Below are 16,958 nucleotides of genomic sequence, written 5' to 3'. Positions count from 1 at the left end.
AAAATAGGTTCAAAAGTTGTCTTTTGACTTCAAGAAAGCAGTCACCTCTAGCAGACTCTCAGCCAAGAAGAAGTCTATGAGAGTTCAAGAAGCTGGAGAATCATGTCATGTCATCTCACCTGTGACCAAGCATGAATCTTCTCATCTCATTATCTCAAATTTGTTCTTGAACAGAAAAAGATCAAAGGATTAAGCCCTGAGTGCAATTAAAGAAGGAAAGGCAAGAAGTTTTGGAAGCTAAGCTAGAAAAGTTGGCTCAGGTTCAATCTTCCTTGAGTCAAACTCAAGATGTGTTCATGGAGAATCAATTCAAGTTAGAAGCTAAACATGATGGAATAAGCTCGGATATCCAGACCTTGATACAACTTCTGACCAAACAGCCTCAAGATACCCTTTTATTTTATTTTTTTGGCATATTAAACTTGTTAATTTTGTATATTTTGTCACTTTGATTTTAATATACAAAGTCTTTTTGGTCATATCATATTATGATATGTTATATGTTGTTTTTTGTTGATGACAAAAGGGGGAATATGACAAAAAATATTTAAGTTCGAGTCTTAATGAAGAGCCTAGAACTTTGTAACTTTGGCATCTTCTTAATATTTTTGAACTCTGGCAAGTTAAAACACTAAGTTTGAATCTGACGAGAGTCCGTGCCTAAGTTTTTTTAAAAAACCAGACTCTAAATGGAAGAATCATTTATTCTAACATGCTCTGATGCACTTTTATTTGATCAAAAATGACTTTAATTAACCTGGATAAGACTTAGGGGGAGCTTACAAACCTCACTTTAATGGACTACAAGACTCAGGGGATCTTACAAACCTCAGACTCTAAAGTCAACATGTTAATTAAATCAACAACAATTGTCTTAAATACTTGTGTTTGTCATCATAAAAAAGGGGGAGATTGTTGGAACAAAATTGGTTTGTACAATTTCTATAGAGTTTTGATGATAACAAAGTATTGAAGAACAATTGAATATGCTAATATGTGTTAAAATGTTCAGGACCATAGATTAAAATTTAACAAGGTCTATAAAGAGCATCTGAAGCCAGTGGCAGAGCCAAAAAAAATTTCCGGGTGGGCCACTGAAATGAACTATGATATATAAAATAAAATTTTTGTTGTAGTGTGCGTTAAACATAAAGTTGAAAATAAAAAAAATTAAGCAACATGTATTAAAAATATTTGAAATCATATAAAATAGAATCAAAACTAGTACTTACACTAACTTCTCTTTCAATATCTCAAAATTAATGTATTATACACTTCTCAAATATATGAAATATCAACCATTTGATGAGGTAAAAAAGTATATTTGTTCTTAAATTAAACAAATCACAAAGCATTCATATGAAGGTGAAGATAATTGGGTGGGCTAGCTTGAAGTTTGTATTTAAATTTAGTGGTATATTTGTACTTACACACATAAAAAAATTTAAAAAAAATTGGGGGTGGGCCGTGGCCCACCTCAGCCCAAGTGAAGCTCCGCCACTGTTTGAAGCACAAGAGAAGCTAAAAGACTATGGTAGAAGATCTAAAGAAAGGTCAACCATAAGTCAACATATTGGATCAGAAGAAAGAAAGTCACTCAGAAGCTGAAGAAGATCTGCATCAGTCTCTGAAGAACTCAAGTCTCTGAAGAACAGAAGATCTTGAGGGACCCAGAATCCACGTCAAATTTGTCCTCTTCTGTAGTTGTCTCTATCAAATATCTGGTAGTACAATTTGTCTTCTTCTGACCACGAGTAGAAACAAACAAAGAACTTCAAGGACAAAGAGAATGAACGGAAAATTCCAGTTTCAGCAAAGGAATTTTGAATGTCTAACCAACATTATCCATATCAAGCAATGTCCCAATGTTCTTGATTTAAAGTTTCTCAACGACTCTTAATTCACTGACACTCTTCTCCAACATCTCTCAAATCCTTGCCTATATAAGGAGATGAAGATTTGAAGAACAACAACAAGACTCTATTATTTTTAACTATGATCTTACTCTATCAAATCAAAAAGCGCATAGAACACTTTAAAATGTCTTATCAAAGTTTGTATCTTAGAAGCTCTAAGTAAGAGAGTATGTTTTATACCCTCTCTCTCTCTCTCTCTCTCTCTCTCTCTCCCTCCCTCCCTCTCCCTCTCCCTCTCTCTCTCTCCCTCTCTCCCCCTCTCTCTCTCTCCCTCCCTCCCTCCCTCCCCTGAGTACTCCTCAGATTCTGAACTCATTTAAACTCTAACAAGTGCAAACATCATTGGACTGTCAAAATGAATTTAATTAGTATACTCTGTCATTGTACAATTATTTATATTTGTATCATAAAACTAACTTCAAAATGAGTTTAATTAGTATATTATGTCGGTGTGCAATTATTTTACATATACATCCATGAGTTTAATTAGTATATTATGTCAATGTACAATTATTTTACACATGCATCCAATGATGTGTTGCCACATTAATTAATGAATATGAAAATTCATGTGTTTTCGTATTCAATAATTGACATGACATTACATCATTGAATACATGTGTAAAATAATTATACATTAACATTGTATACTAATTAAATCTTTTTTGAATATCTATGTGATTTGACATAGTATACTCATTAGATATTAAAAAGTTGTGTGAATTCCACTTACAAGAATAGAGGTCTTAACTGACATACTAAGTCTTAAGAGATAAAAACTCAACGAGGTACCTATTAGATATTGAGTCTTAAATTGTGAAGACTTCACCATTAGAGATATCTTAGGACTCTTTTTTTAGCATAACCCTTCTTTTTTTAATGAAATTATCTTCGTTTTGAGGCCTCCTTCATTTTTATTCTCACTAAACCTTAACCAATCGTATTTTTATGATATTATAATAAAAAAATTGAAGAAATATTATAATAAAATTTTAGAAGTATAAAACATACAGATTTATTCTGTTATGTGACTGGGAAGCCATCGACGCTTTTGGAAATCTTCTGCTCCTGCTTCTTCGTTTTCTGTTACCAACCTTTTCTTGGTAATTTTTTCCTTCTTTCACTGTATATATTTTCTTCTATAGTTGTTGCATTTGAAGCCTATTTTGATTTTCTCAATATCAAATTTGCATGTCCACTCAATACCCACATGTTATTTTCTTCTTTCATTTGTAATTCTTTAATTTCATCTTATACCCAGATGAAATTAGTTCAGTTAGAGTCTAATTTGGTTATAAAAATCGAATTTTCAGGTTCAAGTTCATTTTTGAGTTTAATTTTGATACTAACATAACATGGGTGCATTTAATTTAATATATGTGATTTCTAAGATGATTATGATTAAAGTTCATTTTTTGGAAATAATTTGACGATTATAATTGATTGACAGTGTAAAAATTATTTACACCCGCATGTAGGCGTTACATACCAGTTAAATCTTTGATTTTATGTGGGGGGATTTGCAGATAATATTGTTTAAGCTTCATAATTTCAATTATGTGTTGCCAATAATTCAGGAACATTCTCTTCAGAAAAGGGTAAATTTGTATTTAGGTTGAGAAACTGAAACACACATCATTCTTTGGATTCACAAAAAATGGTGCAAGGTGTGTCATTGAGCACACTAGCAACATGTGGAAAGAGCAGAATCTATGGTTCACCCTTTGAGCCATTTAAACGATCACATATTACATCTGCCACTGGAAAACACTTGGTTTGGAACAAGTGTGTGAAGAGTTTAGTGTTTATTGGGTACCCTTTTGTGTCGAGGCGAAGAAGTAGTTTAAAGGTTGAAGCGGGATGGATGTTTAGAGGTGGAGAGCAAGAGTTGGATGCAAGTGTAGAGCAGAGTGAAAGTGCTAATGAAGATATCTTGATGTTCTTTTTTCAACTGGATTTAGCCACAAGAGTGCAGGTTTAGATGCTTTTACTCTTATAGTCTTATATACATAACATGGCTTTAGATTGAGGTTGCGCTACGAACCTTTATATTGCAAGTAAATACGGCTGTGCAGTTGAAATTGCGGTTGCGATGCTGATGTGGAGAACTCAATATCTTTTATGTTACGGCCGCAATTGTGGTTGCAGACCACAATTTAAAACCATGATAAATAGTTAAGTGGTGTAGTGCATCTGTCATATCTATTGAAGATTTCTTAATGCTTCATTTGTTTGGAATTTCTGAATGTCAGTGTGCTTTAAACATGGAAGAGTACGACATTGCAAAGCAGCTGCGAAACAAACTTACTGAGGTTAGATTAGTTAGCCACTAATACTGTTATTGTATCCTATACCAAGCCATGTGGATTGTGTTTACCAGGCCTACTCGAAGTAGGTGTGTGTGTGTGTGTGTGTCTAACATTTTTACCAATGTTGTTACATAGTGTCTATACGTTACAACATGGAGAAATTTAAACAGATTGCTACAGATTGCTCTTGTTTGCAATATGCTTTTCAGTACTAAATGTTGTCAAATAGTGGCGCTATAGATTTGAATAAACCTCTATTTTCCGCAATTTGTGATTGAACACGTTGGTCTTTACTTGAAATTCAAGTATGATGTAGAATTCAGTGTAAAACTTTTGACCTAATATAAAATCATTCTAGTCAAATGAAGTTTGGAAGCAAGATAAATTTTTATATAAAATAATAAGCTAAATGAAAATCACATTTTCTCGGAGGAAAATTACTTTTCGTATCCCCGTCATTTACCCAAACACGCACATATACTTTTCAAGTTGTGTCAATGGTTTATTTTATTTTTTCTAATATCTGTTTTTTTACCCTTTTATGACCCTAGCCTCTCGATAACTTGAATCGATGGCAAGTGTATTGGTCGGTGTATGTCCCTTCGTGTATATGTTTTCAGATCATCTAGTTTTTCTGGTATTGGAGTATTGAATGGCAAGAAACTTAATTGATAAATATTGTTTATCGAAGGTTGAAGAAGAGGTAATTAAGCAAAAACAATCAAAAAGGGGAATGTCGTCAAAAAGTGAAGCTCAAGATAAAGCTCTAAGTATTATACGTCTTCGGTGAGATTTCTTCATCATTTATTCTAGGCTAACTTGTTCGAAGTGATTAAGTGTGTGTGTTTGGTTATGCATTGGCATGATTTCCAGAGCATCCAAATGTGAAAATAGCTGAGTTGAACTGATGTTTGAGGGGTTGGTAACAGTAACGACAATGTTAAAACAAGCTCACTCGAGCTGGCCGATTTTTTGTCTTTCCTCCATATAATCTGTTGGTCAGCTTGAGCACTGATAGCAAGTAATCCAATTTCGCTTGCAGTTCAGATCTTCAGAGTGCTATCGAGAATGAAGATTATGCCTTGGCTGCTAAATTACGCGATGAAATTTCCAAACTTGAAGCAGAGTCTCTTGCTGCATCAGCTAAAGCTTTGGCACATGAAAATGCACAATATGTCTTCCGCTTGGGGCAGAAAGTAAAGCATAAAATGTTTGGTAAGTAATTTAAATATCTCCTATCAATACGACAAATTATTATTAAATTTAATTAGCAACATATTGATAAGGCTGAATATCTCAAATGTGGGAAAAATGTTTTCCTTTCCTCCTTGTTCAAAAAAACAAAGTTTTCCTTTCATCCTTATATTTTGATTCCTCGATGTACCGTGCAGGCTATAGAGCTGTAATCGTAGGAATGGATCCAGTATGCAGTGAATCAAGTTCATGGATGGAAAATGCACAAGTTAAGAAGTTGTCTCGTGGTACCGCTCAACCGTTTTATCAGGTTTGATTAGCTTCGGAATATAAATTTCATTTCTGTGAATTATTCTGTTTCTATATGGTCATATTTAATTATTACCGAATAATTTTAACTCTAAGCATTTGATTCTTCTTGTACTCTTCAATTCTTATTATTACTGGTGGTACTTCAACCTGCAGAATAGATCATCAGGCAATACAATGCTTCATTTGAATGAAATATTATTTTCAATCTTGTATGCAAAATGAATATGAATTGTAAATGTATTTATGGTTTTCGATATGTTGCCTTATATGATTTTGTTATTGTATTAATAACTGGAATGACTTTGATTAATAATTGTTCAGACCTTTGATTGGTTTCCCTTTTTCAAATGTCTAGGTTCTTGTTGACGTGCGTGCTGAACCAGATCTACTGGTGGCATATGGTAAAGCTGGATTACTAAGCCCTGTTTGGATGAATAATTTCATTAAGTGTGTATAATATAAGTGCTTATGCATAAAGCTATTTTTATAACAAAAGATAAAATAAAGTCAAACTGTTTTTTTTTTTTAAGAAGCCAAACTAGCCCACCGAAATTGGCACCAGGGAGAATCGAACCTAAGACCTTATGAGGAACACACTCCAAGGTCCCAAGTCAAACTGTTTTCTTATAAACAATAAGCTGTTTTCATAAGTTATTCTAGAGAGCTTATGGAAAAAGCTGAAAACGGATTATGAAGTGTCATAAGTTATTTTCATAAGCTCTCCAAAACAGTCTCACATTATATTTGATGGCACTATTCATATAATCTTTCTCGTGCACAAACAACTTGTTACTTTTGGTCACAAAAAAAAAAAAAAAAAAAAAAAAAAAAGAACTTGTTACTTACCTACAAGTGCTTTTCTGTACATTTCTTTCTACATTTCACTTACCAGTTACATTTACCATTGAACCAATTAATATTATTACTTTGTTCGCGTTCCTGGTTTCTGTGGTATGAAGTTCCATGTTGTTCTTGGTTTCTTTCTGTAAACAAATACATGTAGATTGAATTTTTCTCCTTCTCTTTTGCAGTTGCAGAGGAGAATCTTTTAGTACCTGACAAACCAGACAAAGTAAGTGTATCTATATTTGAAATGAAATGCATTATGATGTTATTTATGTTCTTTAATTGGTGCTTTATAACTGTTTCCAGGGAAGATTTGATCACCCCTACATGTCTTTTCTGTTCTATGGAATGGATTCAGCTGGAGATTTCATCCCTATTAAGCAACTGCGGGAGAAGTACAATAAACCGCGGCACGAAATACCCTTTGACCCACCAAGTGACGAAGATGGAGGGAAAGCTTAAAGTTCTAATGTGAGACTATATGCAATGCTCATCACTTTTATTGGTGACTGAGATTGAAAATGTTGAGATGATATATTGAAAAAATTGGTTGAATCGCGATGGTGAAAAGTAGAAATGGTATGGACCAGAAAGCACTCCTTCTGTTGCTTGTACAATGATGGCTGCCTCTCTCCAATGTTACTCACATTGCATTCTATTGTAAAAGTTTTTTTATTTGTATGTTTATCTGTATTGAAAGTACTGGTTACTGAAACCTGCCTTCATCGTATGTTTGTACATAAAGTTAATGAGAAAAGGTTACCTACTATTTCCATCCTAAAATTATAGAGGCTGGGTTTATAATTGAGCATGTTACTCTATTTCCATCCTTTCTCCTTAATAATACCACCTATCATCTTCCTTTGGGTTGTTAATGCAATCAAGTAATCAACTGCCACTTGACAGCCAAAATAGAAAGTGCAAAATCACTGATGCACATGTCCTTTCAAGTACAATTGTGATCTTTAGACCATTTACAATGGTCACCAACATTAAACACCCTTCAACACCCACTTTTTCAATTCCCAACACTCCACATCATCTTCTCTCTCTTAATTCAACACTCATTCAACTTTAACCTCTCCAATGGTTTTTTTTCATTCAACACTCTACCCCACCACCTTTTATTTCTTATTCTTATTTAATTTTATATTTTTGTTTTTATAATTACATAAAATTACAATTATCGATTATAATTAAATTAAAATAAAGAAACACTTAACATTTTTTTTTTGTAAAAACAAAATTTATTTAAATAATTTATTTTTATTTTCTTAACTTAAAATGCAATACAACAAACTAAGCACGCAACACACAAATAACTTAAAATGCAAGGAAAAAAAAAGCACACAACACACAAGCAATTTATTTAGTACGATACAAATCATCTTCAATCACGAAACATTCCAAACTTTGTCCATATGTGCTTCACTAGATCTGCTTGCAATTCGTGATGAACATTTGGATCACGCAACTCGGATCTAGCACGCACATGATTTGCAAAAGTGGGTAACACCTCGGTTGAGTATGGTTGCGGTGTACTAGATCCACTTCCCTCAGATTGCTCAAAATCAGTCCAACGTTGAGCATATGTATCTCGTTCATCCTCAACAATCATATTATGTAATATGATGCATGACCTCATGATGATACCCAAATCAGCTATGTCCCACAAGCGAGCTGGTTCACGGATGATTTTAAATCGAGTTTGAAGCACTCCAAAAGCACGTTCGATGTCCTTCCTACAGCTCTCCTGTTGTTTTGCAAATAACTTATCGGGTTCACTTTGAGGAAGTCTAATCGATTTGACGAAAGTTGGATAAGAAGGGTAGATACCATCAGCTAGATAGTATGCCATATTATAGGGACGTTGATTCATAAAGAAATTCACCCTTGGAGCCTTACCCTGTTCCACATCATCAAACACCGGTGACCGGTCTAGAACGTTGATATCGTTCAATGTTCCTGGACATCCAAAAAAGGCATGCCAGATCCATAGATCATGAGATGCAACTGCTTCAAGAATAACTGTTGTGGTTCCCTTATCCCCCTAGTAAATTGATCTTCCCATGCTTTAGGACAATTTTTCCACTCCCAGTGCATGCAGTCAATACTCCCGATCATCCCTGGGAACCCCCGCATTTCACTAACATGTAGTATTCTTTGAAGGTCATCTTGGGTTGGTGCTCTCAGGTACACTGCCTCATACAATCGTATGATTCCTTTACAGAATCTACGTAAGCACTCCAATGCTATAGTACCTCCTATTTTGATGTATTCATCGACCGCATCTGCTGCCACACCATATGCTAACATTCGCATTGCAGTTGTACATTTTGCTAAGGGTGATATACCTTCTTTGTCAGTGGCATCAACTCGCTGGGTGAAGTAGTTATCACTACTTGAAAGGTCTCCAACGATTCGAAGGAAAACGTGTTTTTGCATCCGGAACCGACGACGAAACATTGCATCGTCATATGTAGGCTCATTGGCAAAGTAGTCGTCAATGAGTCTTTGGTTTGCCGCTGAATGATCTCTATTTAAATATTTTCTACTACGAGATCCACTACCTTCCTCTATTTGTTTTCGACGCTGAATAAATCGGTTGACGATATAAGTGTCTTCAGCATCACGGTTTTTGAAGTAGGCTGTGAAATCATAAGGATCCATTGATAATTTTTGGTGATATTGGAAGTAGATATGAATAAGATTTGTGATATTGGAAGTAGATCTGAATGCAATTTGTGATATTGGAAGTAAATATGATAATTTTTTGTGATATTGGAAGTAGATCTGAGTCCCTATATATAGAATATGTGTGGTGGACAGTGATGATAATTAAAGTCACGTATGCATAGTATGTGTAAAGCAACTACTGAGGAATACCATGGGCTGTGATGCATAGTATGTGTAAAACAAGTAGTTTGGAATACCATGGGCTGTGAAATTAAATTCAAGTATCCATAGTATGTGTAAAGCAAATAGTGATGAATACCATAGGCTCTGTGAAATTAAAGTCACGTATGCATAGTATGCATAATTATTTGAAGTAAACATTGGGGACTAGACAACACTGACAATTATTTAAAGTAAACATTGGGGACTAGATAACACTGACAATTATTTTAAGTAAACATTGGGGACTAGACAACACTGACAATTTTGACCGAATACAAACAAATATTACAGTGAAATTAATTTCCATACAGCTCACGCTCCAAGTTTTCCAACATTTCTTTTTTCCTGTCATTGAGATGCTCTTGGGAACTTAACTTTATGTACAATTTCATTTTCTTCAATCTATTTTTCTCTTGTTGCACTGCAGTGTACTCTTTCATTTCTGCAGTGTACTCTTTCAAGTGTTCAATCTCTTGCACCTTCATTTCTTTGAATTTAACCCACTCATTTTTCTCCTCCTCCAAGGCAGCGTCCTTGCTTTGCTTTTTTCCTTTTTTTTTAGCTGCCTCCCTACCCATTGGACGAGCACTAGATCCTACAGAGTCCTCGTGAGATCTCTTAGATCCACTACTTCCTGAGCTAACATTTCCTCCTACTTGACTAACATAACGTGGTTGATCACGGAGAGCGCGCCATTCTTCCTTTAAAGTAAACTGAACATTCTTCCCACATGCATATAATTCCTGGGCTTTTGCCTCCACATCATCTTCCGACCAACCGCTTCCTTGCAAACGCTTAGCGGCATCATAAGCACCAACCCATTTATTTATTACTTTGTTCATGTAATTAAAACGGTTTCGACATGCAACTAGATCACGGGGAGAATCAAATGAGCAATACTCATTACAATACTCAGCAATTTTACCCCAATATGTTTCTCCTCTCTGGTTTCTCCCAACAACACTGCTTGTTCCATATTTTATCCATGCACTAATTAGCACCAAATTTTGTTGAGTGTTCCATGCTGGTTCCTTACTTTTCTTGCTCTTAGGAGTTGAATCTTCAGTGCCTTCATCAGCAACTGCCATGCCACCAGGAGTTATTTGTGTTGAAAATTCAGGATATTGAGATGCACTACCACTGGGAAAATTTTCATTCTCCATTGGCATATAACCATGAAACGGGGGTGTTTGAGATGGATATCTCATCATCGATCCATAATATCCCTGAAAGTTTGGAACAGAGGATGACTGGTTGAAATTTGGTGTAAAACCAAAATTAGGTACGTTTTGAGGTATGTTTTGAGGACGTTGGTTGAAAAATAGATTTGGATTTGGATGATTGTTGGGATTTTCGTAGTAAAATGGGAAATTAGAATAATTTTGGCTGTTGAAAGGGTTATTATTGGGATCCATTTCACAAAAAAGAAGATTAAAACTTCACTTAGTTTGCTAATAGAAAGATAATAATGAGATGAAGATAGTGAAAAACTTGGTTTTTTTTTCTGTGTCCAAATCAAATGAACCAAGTCTCTATTTATAGAGGAAAAAAAATCATGAATTTTGGTATTTTTTTTTTTATAATTATTTTTCACCGAAATAATTGATTTAAAAAATTAAAATCATAAAATCTGCGTGACCAATCAGAGCGTGACACGTCTGCAGGCTTATCCAAAAAGCAATCCCTCTCTCTTCTGGTCTGCAACTCACACGCTGCTGTCTGCGCGTGTGCTGCACGCGCCTGTGCGGTTCAATTGCACGCCGCCACGTGGCATTCTGTGGCAGATTAATTGGTGTTGAATCCGTTAATCCTCTCTCTCATCCAGCAGTTCATTCAACACAGCTTCAACATGCCATTGCAGTGGTTTTCCTTGTTGACTGTCAGGTTAAACACTCCCATTGCACATAGTCTTAGAGAAACTTGTGTTCTGTTCATATTGCACTTACATTTATCTAAACCCTCCATAATCATCATCCAAATTTCAATACATTTTTTGAATTATTCCATTTTAAAAGGATTTTGTGTTATGACAAAAATAAACCATTCATTCAAATTTGGGAACTATTATTCATTCATTTCTCTTTTTGCTCTTCTTCTTTTTTTCCAAATCCTCGCATCCCCTCTCCTCTCCTCATTAACTCCCAAACATAGAAGGTAAAAGTGATAGTAGAAGTTGTAAGATATGTTATCTAACCAAAAATAAATAACTAATGCAAAATAGTCTCTCATGTGGCAACGGACAATGACGTTGCATCTGTATTGAGTACCATACATACGCTTACATTGTCACCATGTTAAGTCACATGTAGAATTATTAAAGTTTGAATCCCAATTGAAAGAGTTGTCCACTATTAGTGTCCGACATTATCTAAATATATATCGTAACCCTTAGAAAAATTTACCATGAATTTGTTAATTTGGCATTTCTCTGACTTTCCATTAGCTTTAATCATTTGAATCGACTATGAGACTAATCTCTACGTGAGTGTTTAGGTCGCAACTTAAACTCTTTTCCCTTTCCAAAAACATGTTATAGAGGATATAATCTTGATTCTCCCCTACAACTTTAGCTTAATCAAGAGAGTCACATTCATTACTCGTTTACGCTAATAAACTTGTTGATTTACTCATGGATAAGCTTTTCAAGCATGTCAAACAAATTCATTTCGTTTTTTTCAATTCCTGCTAAGCTATATTAACAACATAAACAAACACAATACACAGAACAAAACAACAATGACACTTTACATGCCATTGTTCAGAACATGTTCAACCCTACGCCATCTCACACAACTCCACGCACACCTCGTCGTAACTTCACTCCACAACAACCCACTTGCTTCCACAAAGCTTCTTGAATCATACTCCCAAATGGGTTCTCTTCAATCATCAAGACTCGTTTTTTACACACACCCTTCACCTGATTCATTCATGTTTAGCGTCCTCATCAAATGCCATCTCTGGAATCATCTTTTTCGCGAAGTTCTTTCACTTTACAATCATCACATTCATATGGGTTCAAAATTGACGAAAAATTGTGCTTTTTTGTATCCTTCTGTTATTAGAGCTGTTACTGGTGTTGGTGAGTTGGTTGTTGGAAGGAAGTTACATGGAAGGATTTTAAAATCTGGGTTTTGTGAGGATCGCGTTATTGGGACTTCGTTGGTTGGAATGTATGGGGAGTTATGTTTTTTAAGGGATGCCAAGAAAGTGTTCGATGAAATGTGTGTGAGAGATTTGGTTTTATGGAGTTCGATTATATCGTGTTATGTTGAGAATGGGGTTTGTAGAGAAGGGTTAGAGATGTTTCGTTCGATGATTTGTGAAGGGATTAGACCGGACTCGGTTATGTTGCTTAGTGTAGCGGAGGCTTGTGGTAAAATTGGTTGTTTGAGGTTGGCGCAATCGGTTCATGGATATGTGATGAGAGAAGGGATGGTTGGTGATGGGAGTTTGAGTAATTCGCTTATTGTTATGTATAGTCAGTGTGGTTACTTGTGTAGAGCGAAAAGGTTGTTTGAATGTATTGATGATCGGAGTACTTCTTGTTGGACTTCTATGATTTCGGCGTATAATCAAAATGAGTGTTTTGAAGAGGCTTTGGATGTTTTTATTAAGATGCAAGATTCGGAGGTGGAACCGAATGACGTGACGATGATTAGTGTTCTGAATTCGTGTGCTAGATTAGGTAGGTTAAAAGAGGGGAAATCGGTTCATTGCTTTGTTTTAAGGAATGCAATGGGTGTTGCTGGTCTTGATCTTGGGCCTGCATTGATTGATTTCTATGCAGCGTGCTGGAAAATGAGTAGTTGTGAAAAGCTTCTTCATTTAATAGGAAACGAAAACATTGTATCGTGGAATACACTAATATCATTTTATGCTCGAGAGGGTTTAAACGATGAAGCCATGGCATTCTTTGCATGTATGGTGGCAAAGGAGCTAATGCCAGACTCATTTAGCTTAGCAAGTTCAATTTCAGCAAGTGCAAGCTCTGGTTCAATACAATTTGGACAGCAGATACATGGTCATGTCATGAAAAGAGGTTTCTTTGATGAATTCGTTCAGAATTCTTTGATGGATATGTATTCAAAATGTGGCTTTGTGGATTCGGCATTCACAATTTTTAACAAGATCAAGCAGAAAAGCATTGTGACATGGAACTGTATGATTTGTGGGTTTTCTCAGAATGGAATTTCAGTAGAAGCACTCAGCCTATTTGATGAGATGTTCAAAAATCGCCTCGAGATTAACGAAGTAACCTTTTTAAGTGCAATTCAAGCTTGCTCCAATTTGGGTTATCTTGACAAGGGAAAATGGATTCACCATAAGATCATCGTAACTGGTAATCATAACGATCTATATATCGATACAGCTTTGGTAGACATGTATGCAAAGTGTGGAGACCTTCAAACAGCCCGAAAAGTTTTCGATAGCATAGTCGAGAAAAGTGTGGTGTCATGGAGTACCATGATTGCTGCTCATGGCATACATGGTCAAATAAATGCAGCCACCTCACTCTTCCATAAGATGGTTCTCTCAAATATCAAACCGAATGAAGTAACCTTCATGAATATCTTATCTGCCTGCAGGCATGCCGGATCAGTGAAAGAAGGGAAGTTTTATTTTAATACTATGAAGGATTATTATGGCATAGTGCCTAATGTAGAACATTTTGCCTCCATAGTTGACCTTCTAAGTCGTGCCGGTGATATCAACGGAGCCTATGAAATAATTAAATCGATACGCACGCCAGTGGCGGCTAGCATATGGGGAGCATTACTTAACGGTTGTCGAATACACGGGAGGATGGACATGATTGAGTACATCGCTGAAGAACTCGGAGGAATAAGTACAGATGATACAGGGTACTATACTTTGTTATCTAACATATATGCTGAAGGAGGAAACTGGTATGAATCAAGAAAGGTGAGATCAAAGATGGAAGGAATGGGCCTGAAAAAGGTACCTGGCTACAGTACAGTTGAGATAGATAGGAAAATCTATAGATTTGGATCTGGAGATACTTCTGAATGGCAAATGAAAGAAATTTGCATGTTTTTAGAAAATTTTCAAAGCTTGGCACAGGAACAAGGATCTGATGTAGAATGCTTTATGTATAACAATACTACTACTAGAGATGGTGTGTTTTTTGATGATTTTAGTGTATATAACTTGCAGAGAGAAGCAAGCAATCACATTGGGAATAAATCAGTCCTACTTTAGAATTATACCAATTTATTAGGATTCTTAGAGATTTTATCCTTATGGTAGTTCTGTTAGCCCGTAATTTCGAAAACACCGGTAAACAAGTTCATGTTCTGTGGAGAAATGATTTATCAATCATAGATGATGAATATTAGTAATGCACTCTTTTAGAAACATTTTAACACACATTATTGATCTATTCTCTGAAAAATCAGTTTAAAGAAATTCACTGAATTCAGTAGCTCACACCTTGGTTTTTGTGCTACATGCTCCATTTCATCTCACTAGAACATTTGTAATGACTATGCCCCAATCTGTATCAATGATAAACTTGTAAAAGGTATAGCACGATTAGAGAGCTTTTCGGTTCGGGTAAATTTCTATGGCTTCAACTTCCTATCTTCGAATATTTCATGATTTTTTGAATGAATTATAAACTAAAACTAATGTAAATTTCCAATTCTATTGCTAAAGTGATGTTATTTCATGACTTTAAATTTATATTATTTTTTGTCATCAATCCATTGGAAGTATACCGACCAAATACAGAGAACATTGTTCTTACATCGTTGTTGTTTTAAAGTTTCATCTTAGTCAACTTAACATGTCTATTTGAACCAATTGACGAAAGAAGATACTCAACACTAGTCACCCTTCTTGTACTGAAATAGCTGAGAAGACCATTCATTTGATTCAGCTTGTCCTTCCAAATCAGACAATGTAACATCATCATCAATCCTAAACAAATTAGATTGTCTCGTTGTGAATTGCAACTAGGTCAGTGTTCATTTTGATTAGGTAAGGTTTATGTGTTGTGAATAAATGAACCAAACACACCAATTTATTCAAGTTTGTGTATTATAGATTGGTGTATTAAAGGCCACATTGTTTTACAAGTTCATATTCAAGAATCATGATGCGTAAAACACACCATTCATAATGTTTTAAATGCACTTATTTTTGTCATTCAAAATGTGTTCAAATTTTAGAATCAAGACGTGTGAAAGAGGTGTTACAAGGTGCATTAACCAAATGTAGTTCTGACCTTAGGAACTGAATTTTCTGTGGTAAAGTCATGAACCAAATGGGTTGCTTAATTTTTAAGTTTACTTAATTCTTAAGTTTCTCCAAATTAGTTACAAACTCTCCCTATAAAAGGAGAGCTCGCCTAGTTCAAAAATCACACCAAAAGTTTCATTGAGTTGTTGGGAACTCTTTCTCTCTTCTCCCTTTTTTGACTTGTGTTGACGAGTCTTTCTTCTCTTCATCTCCTTTTTTCTGTCCCTTCGAAATTAAGAGTGTTCTTAAGACCATAGTCCCTTTTCGGTTTAATGTCCCTTCGGAATTAAGAATGGTCTTAAGTTCATAGTCTCTTCGATATTTTCATGTCCTTCGGAATAAATAATAATTTAAGATCATAGTCCCTTTTTCGATATAATGTCCCTTCAAAATTATGAATGATCTTAAAATATATTCTTCTTCGACTCTTGAAGAAGTTAGACGTTAGAATGGTGTAAAATCATATTTGAGTGATCATAGTATCATAGTTGGAGAAGTTAATAATTAGAATGGTGGTAACACCATATTTGAGTGGTCTCAGCACCATAATAGAGTGGTAACAGTACCATATCAAAGTGGTTTCAGTATTAAAGAGTGGTCTTAGTACCATATTTGAGGGTGTAATTCTCGAACGGTTTTCTACAGTGCAGTAGTTAACCGCACAGTTGTAGCTGGGCTTGTTTTATCCTGGAGGCGGCGTGGTTGATAGTCTGCCTTGCACAATTTTGGGCAGTGCCACGAAACGTCTTAAAGAGAGCGACCTGGTCGTGACTCAACCTAGTAACAACTTCGGTAGATAATAGAATTTGGAAATTCAAATATAACAGTTTGGAAATCCAAAAACAACAATATATATATATATATATATATATATATATATATATATATATATATATATTAAGTCTATTAGCTTAACAACATGGCCTATAGCGTTAAGCCTTTGCTCGACTAATTTCGCGGGTTGTGTGTGTTAACTCCCTTGCTAGTGGAATCTTGGCGCCCCACGTTCAGCTTTAGTCTCCTCTTCTCGGCATGATCTATTAATAGAGTCTTTGGTACGCAAATCCACTAGTGATCGTATCTTCAATGTGGTTTGTCGTGCTAAGAACATGGAGCTTAATTTTATTAAATCATTGTTCAATCTCACTATATTTTAACTCAATTATGAGTCTTTGAAGATTTACATTCTGAGTTAATGGTCTCGAAGAATAATCAACTC

General features: G+C 35.2%; 5 protein-coding genes across 6 annotated transcripts; 2 read left to right on the top strand and 3 right to left on the bottom strand.

The window, feature by feature from the left end:
* Nucleotides 1–2,934: 2,934 nt before the first annotated feature.
* On the top strand, nt 2,935–7,360 carry LOC146921676 (uvrB/uvrC motif-containing protein). 2 transcript variants are annotated; one of them, XM_085715005.1, is made up of 9 exons: nt 2,935–3,019; nt 3,494–3,891; nt 4,169–4,228; nt 4,917–5,011; nt 5,268–5,440; nt 5,617–5,729; nt 6,087–6,132; nt 6,763–6,803; nt 6,884–7,360. In XM_085715005.1, the coding sequence occupies exons 2-9, from the start codon at nt 3,574–3,576 to the stop codon at nt 7,037–7,039; spliced, it is 1,002 nt and encodes a 333-aa protein (XP_085571131.1). In that variant the 5' UTR covers nt 2,935–3,019; nt 3,494–3,573; the 3' UTR covers nt 7,040–7,360. The 2 variants fall into 2 exon arrangements, with proteins under 2 accessions (XP_085571131.1, XP_085571132.1); XM_085715006.1 differs by having other exon boundaries at nt 3,443–3,891.
* Nucleotides 7,361–7,872: 512 nt separating this feature from the next.
* Nucleotides 7,873–9,369, bottom strand: LOC146921674 (uncharacterized). The gene has a single exon (XM_085715002.1). It carries the CDS (start codon nt 8,454–8,456, stop codon nt 7,968–7,970), a length of 489 nt encoding a protein of 162 aa, XP_085571128.1. The 5' UTR covers nt 8,457–9,369; the 3' UTR covers nt 7,873–7,967.
* On the bottom strand, nt 8,534–9,247 carry LOC146921675 (uncharacterized). Its single transcript, XM_085711361.1, has 2 exons — nt 8,729–9,247; nt 8,534–8,542 (listed from the first exon to the last, which is right to left on the bottom strand). Exons 1-2 carry the CDS (start codon nt 9,245–9,247, stop codon nt 8,534–8,536), a joined length of 528 nt encoding a protein of 175 aa, XP_085567487.1.
* A 352-nt stretch (nt 9,370–9,721) lies between the features above and the next one.
* On the bottom strand, nt 9,722–11,022 carry LOC146921673 (uncharacterized). Its single transcript, XM_085715003.1, has one exon. The coding sequence runs from the start codon at nt 10,888–10,890 to the stop codon at nt 9,772–9,774; it is 1,119 nt and encodes a 372-aa protein (XP_085571129.1). The 5' UTR covers nt 10,891–11,022; the 3' UTR covers nt 9,722–9,771.
* A 1,008-nt stretch (nt 11,023–12,030) lies between these two features.
* Nucleotides 12,031–14,856, top strand: LOC146921672 (Tetratricopeptide repeat (TPR)-like superfamily protein). The gene has a single exon (XM_085714996.1). It carries the CDS (start codon nt 12,212–12,214, stop codon nt 14,696–14,698), a length of 2,487 nt encoding a protein of 828 aa, XP_085571122.1. The 5' UTR covers nt 12,031–12,211; the 3' UTR covers nt 14,699–14,856.
* Nucleotides 14,857–16,958: the final 2,102 nt, after the last annotated feature.

The sequence above is a fragment of the Medicago sativa genome, chromosome 5 (genome assembly GCF_051527215.1).
Source record: "Medicago sativa cultivar Bolivia chromosome 5, Bolivia_mono, whole genome shotgun sequence".
NCBI lineage: Eukaryota > Viridiplantae > Streptophyta > Magnoliopsida > Fabales > Fabaceae > Medicago > Medicago sativa.
The sequence above is the reverse complement of the archived record's forward strand: the minus strand, read 5'-3'. Positions and strand labels throughout refer to the sequence as shown.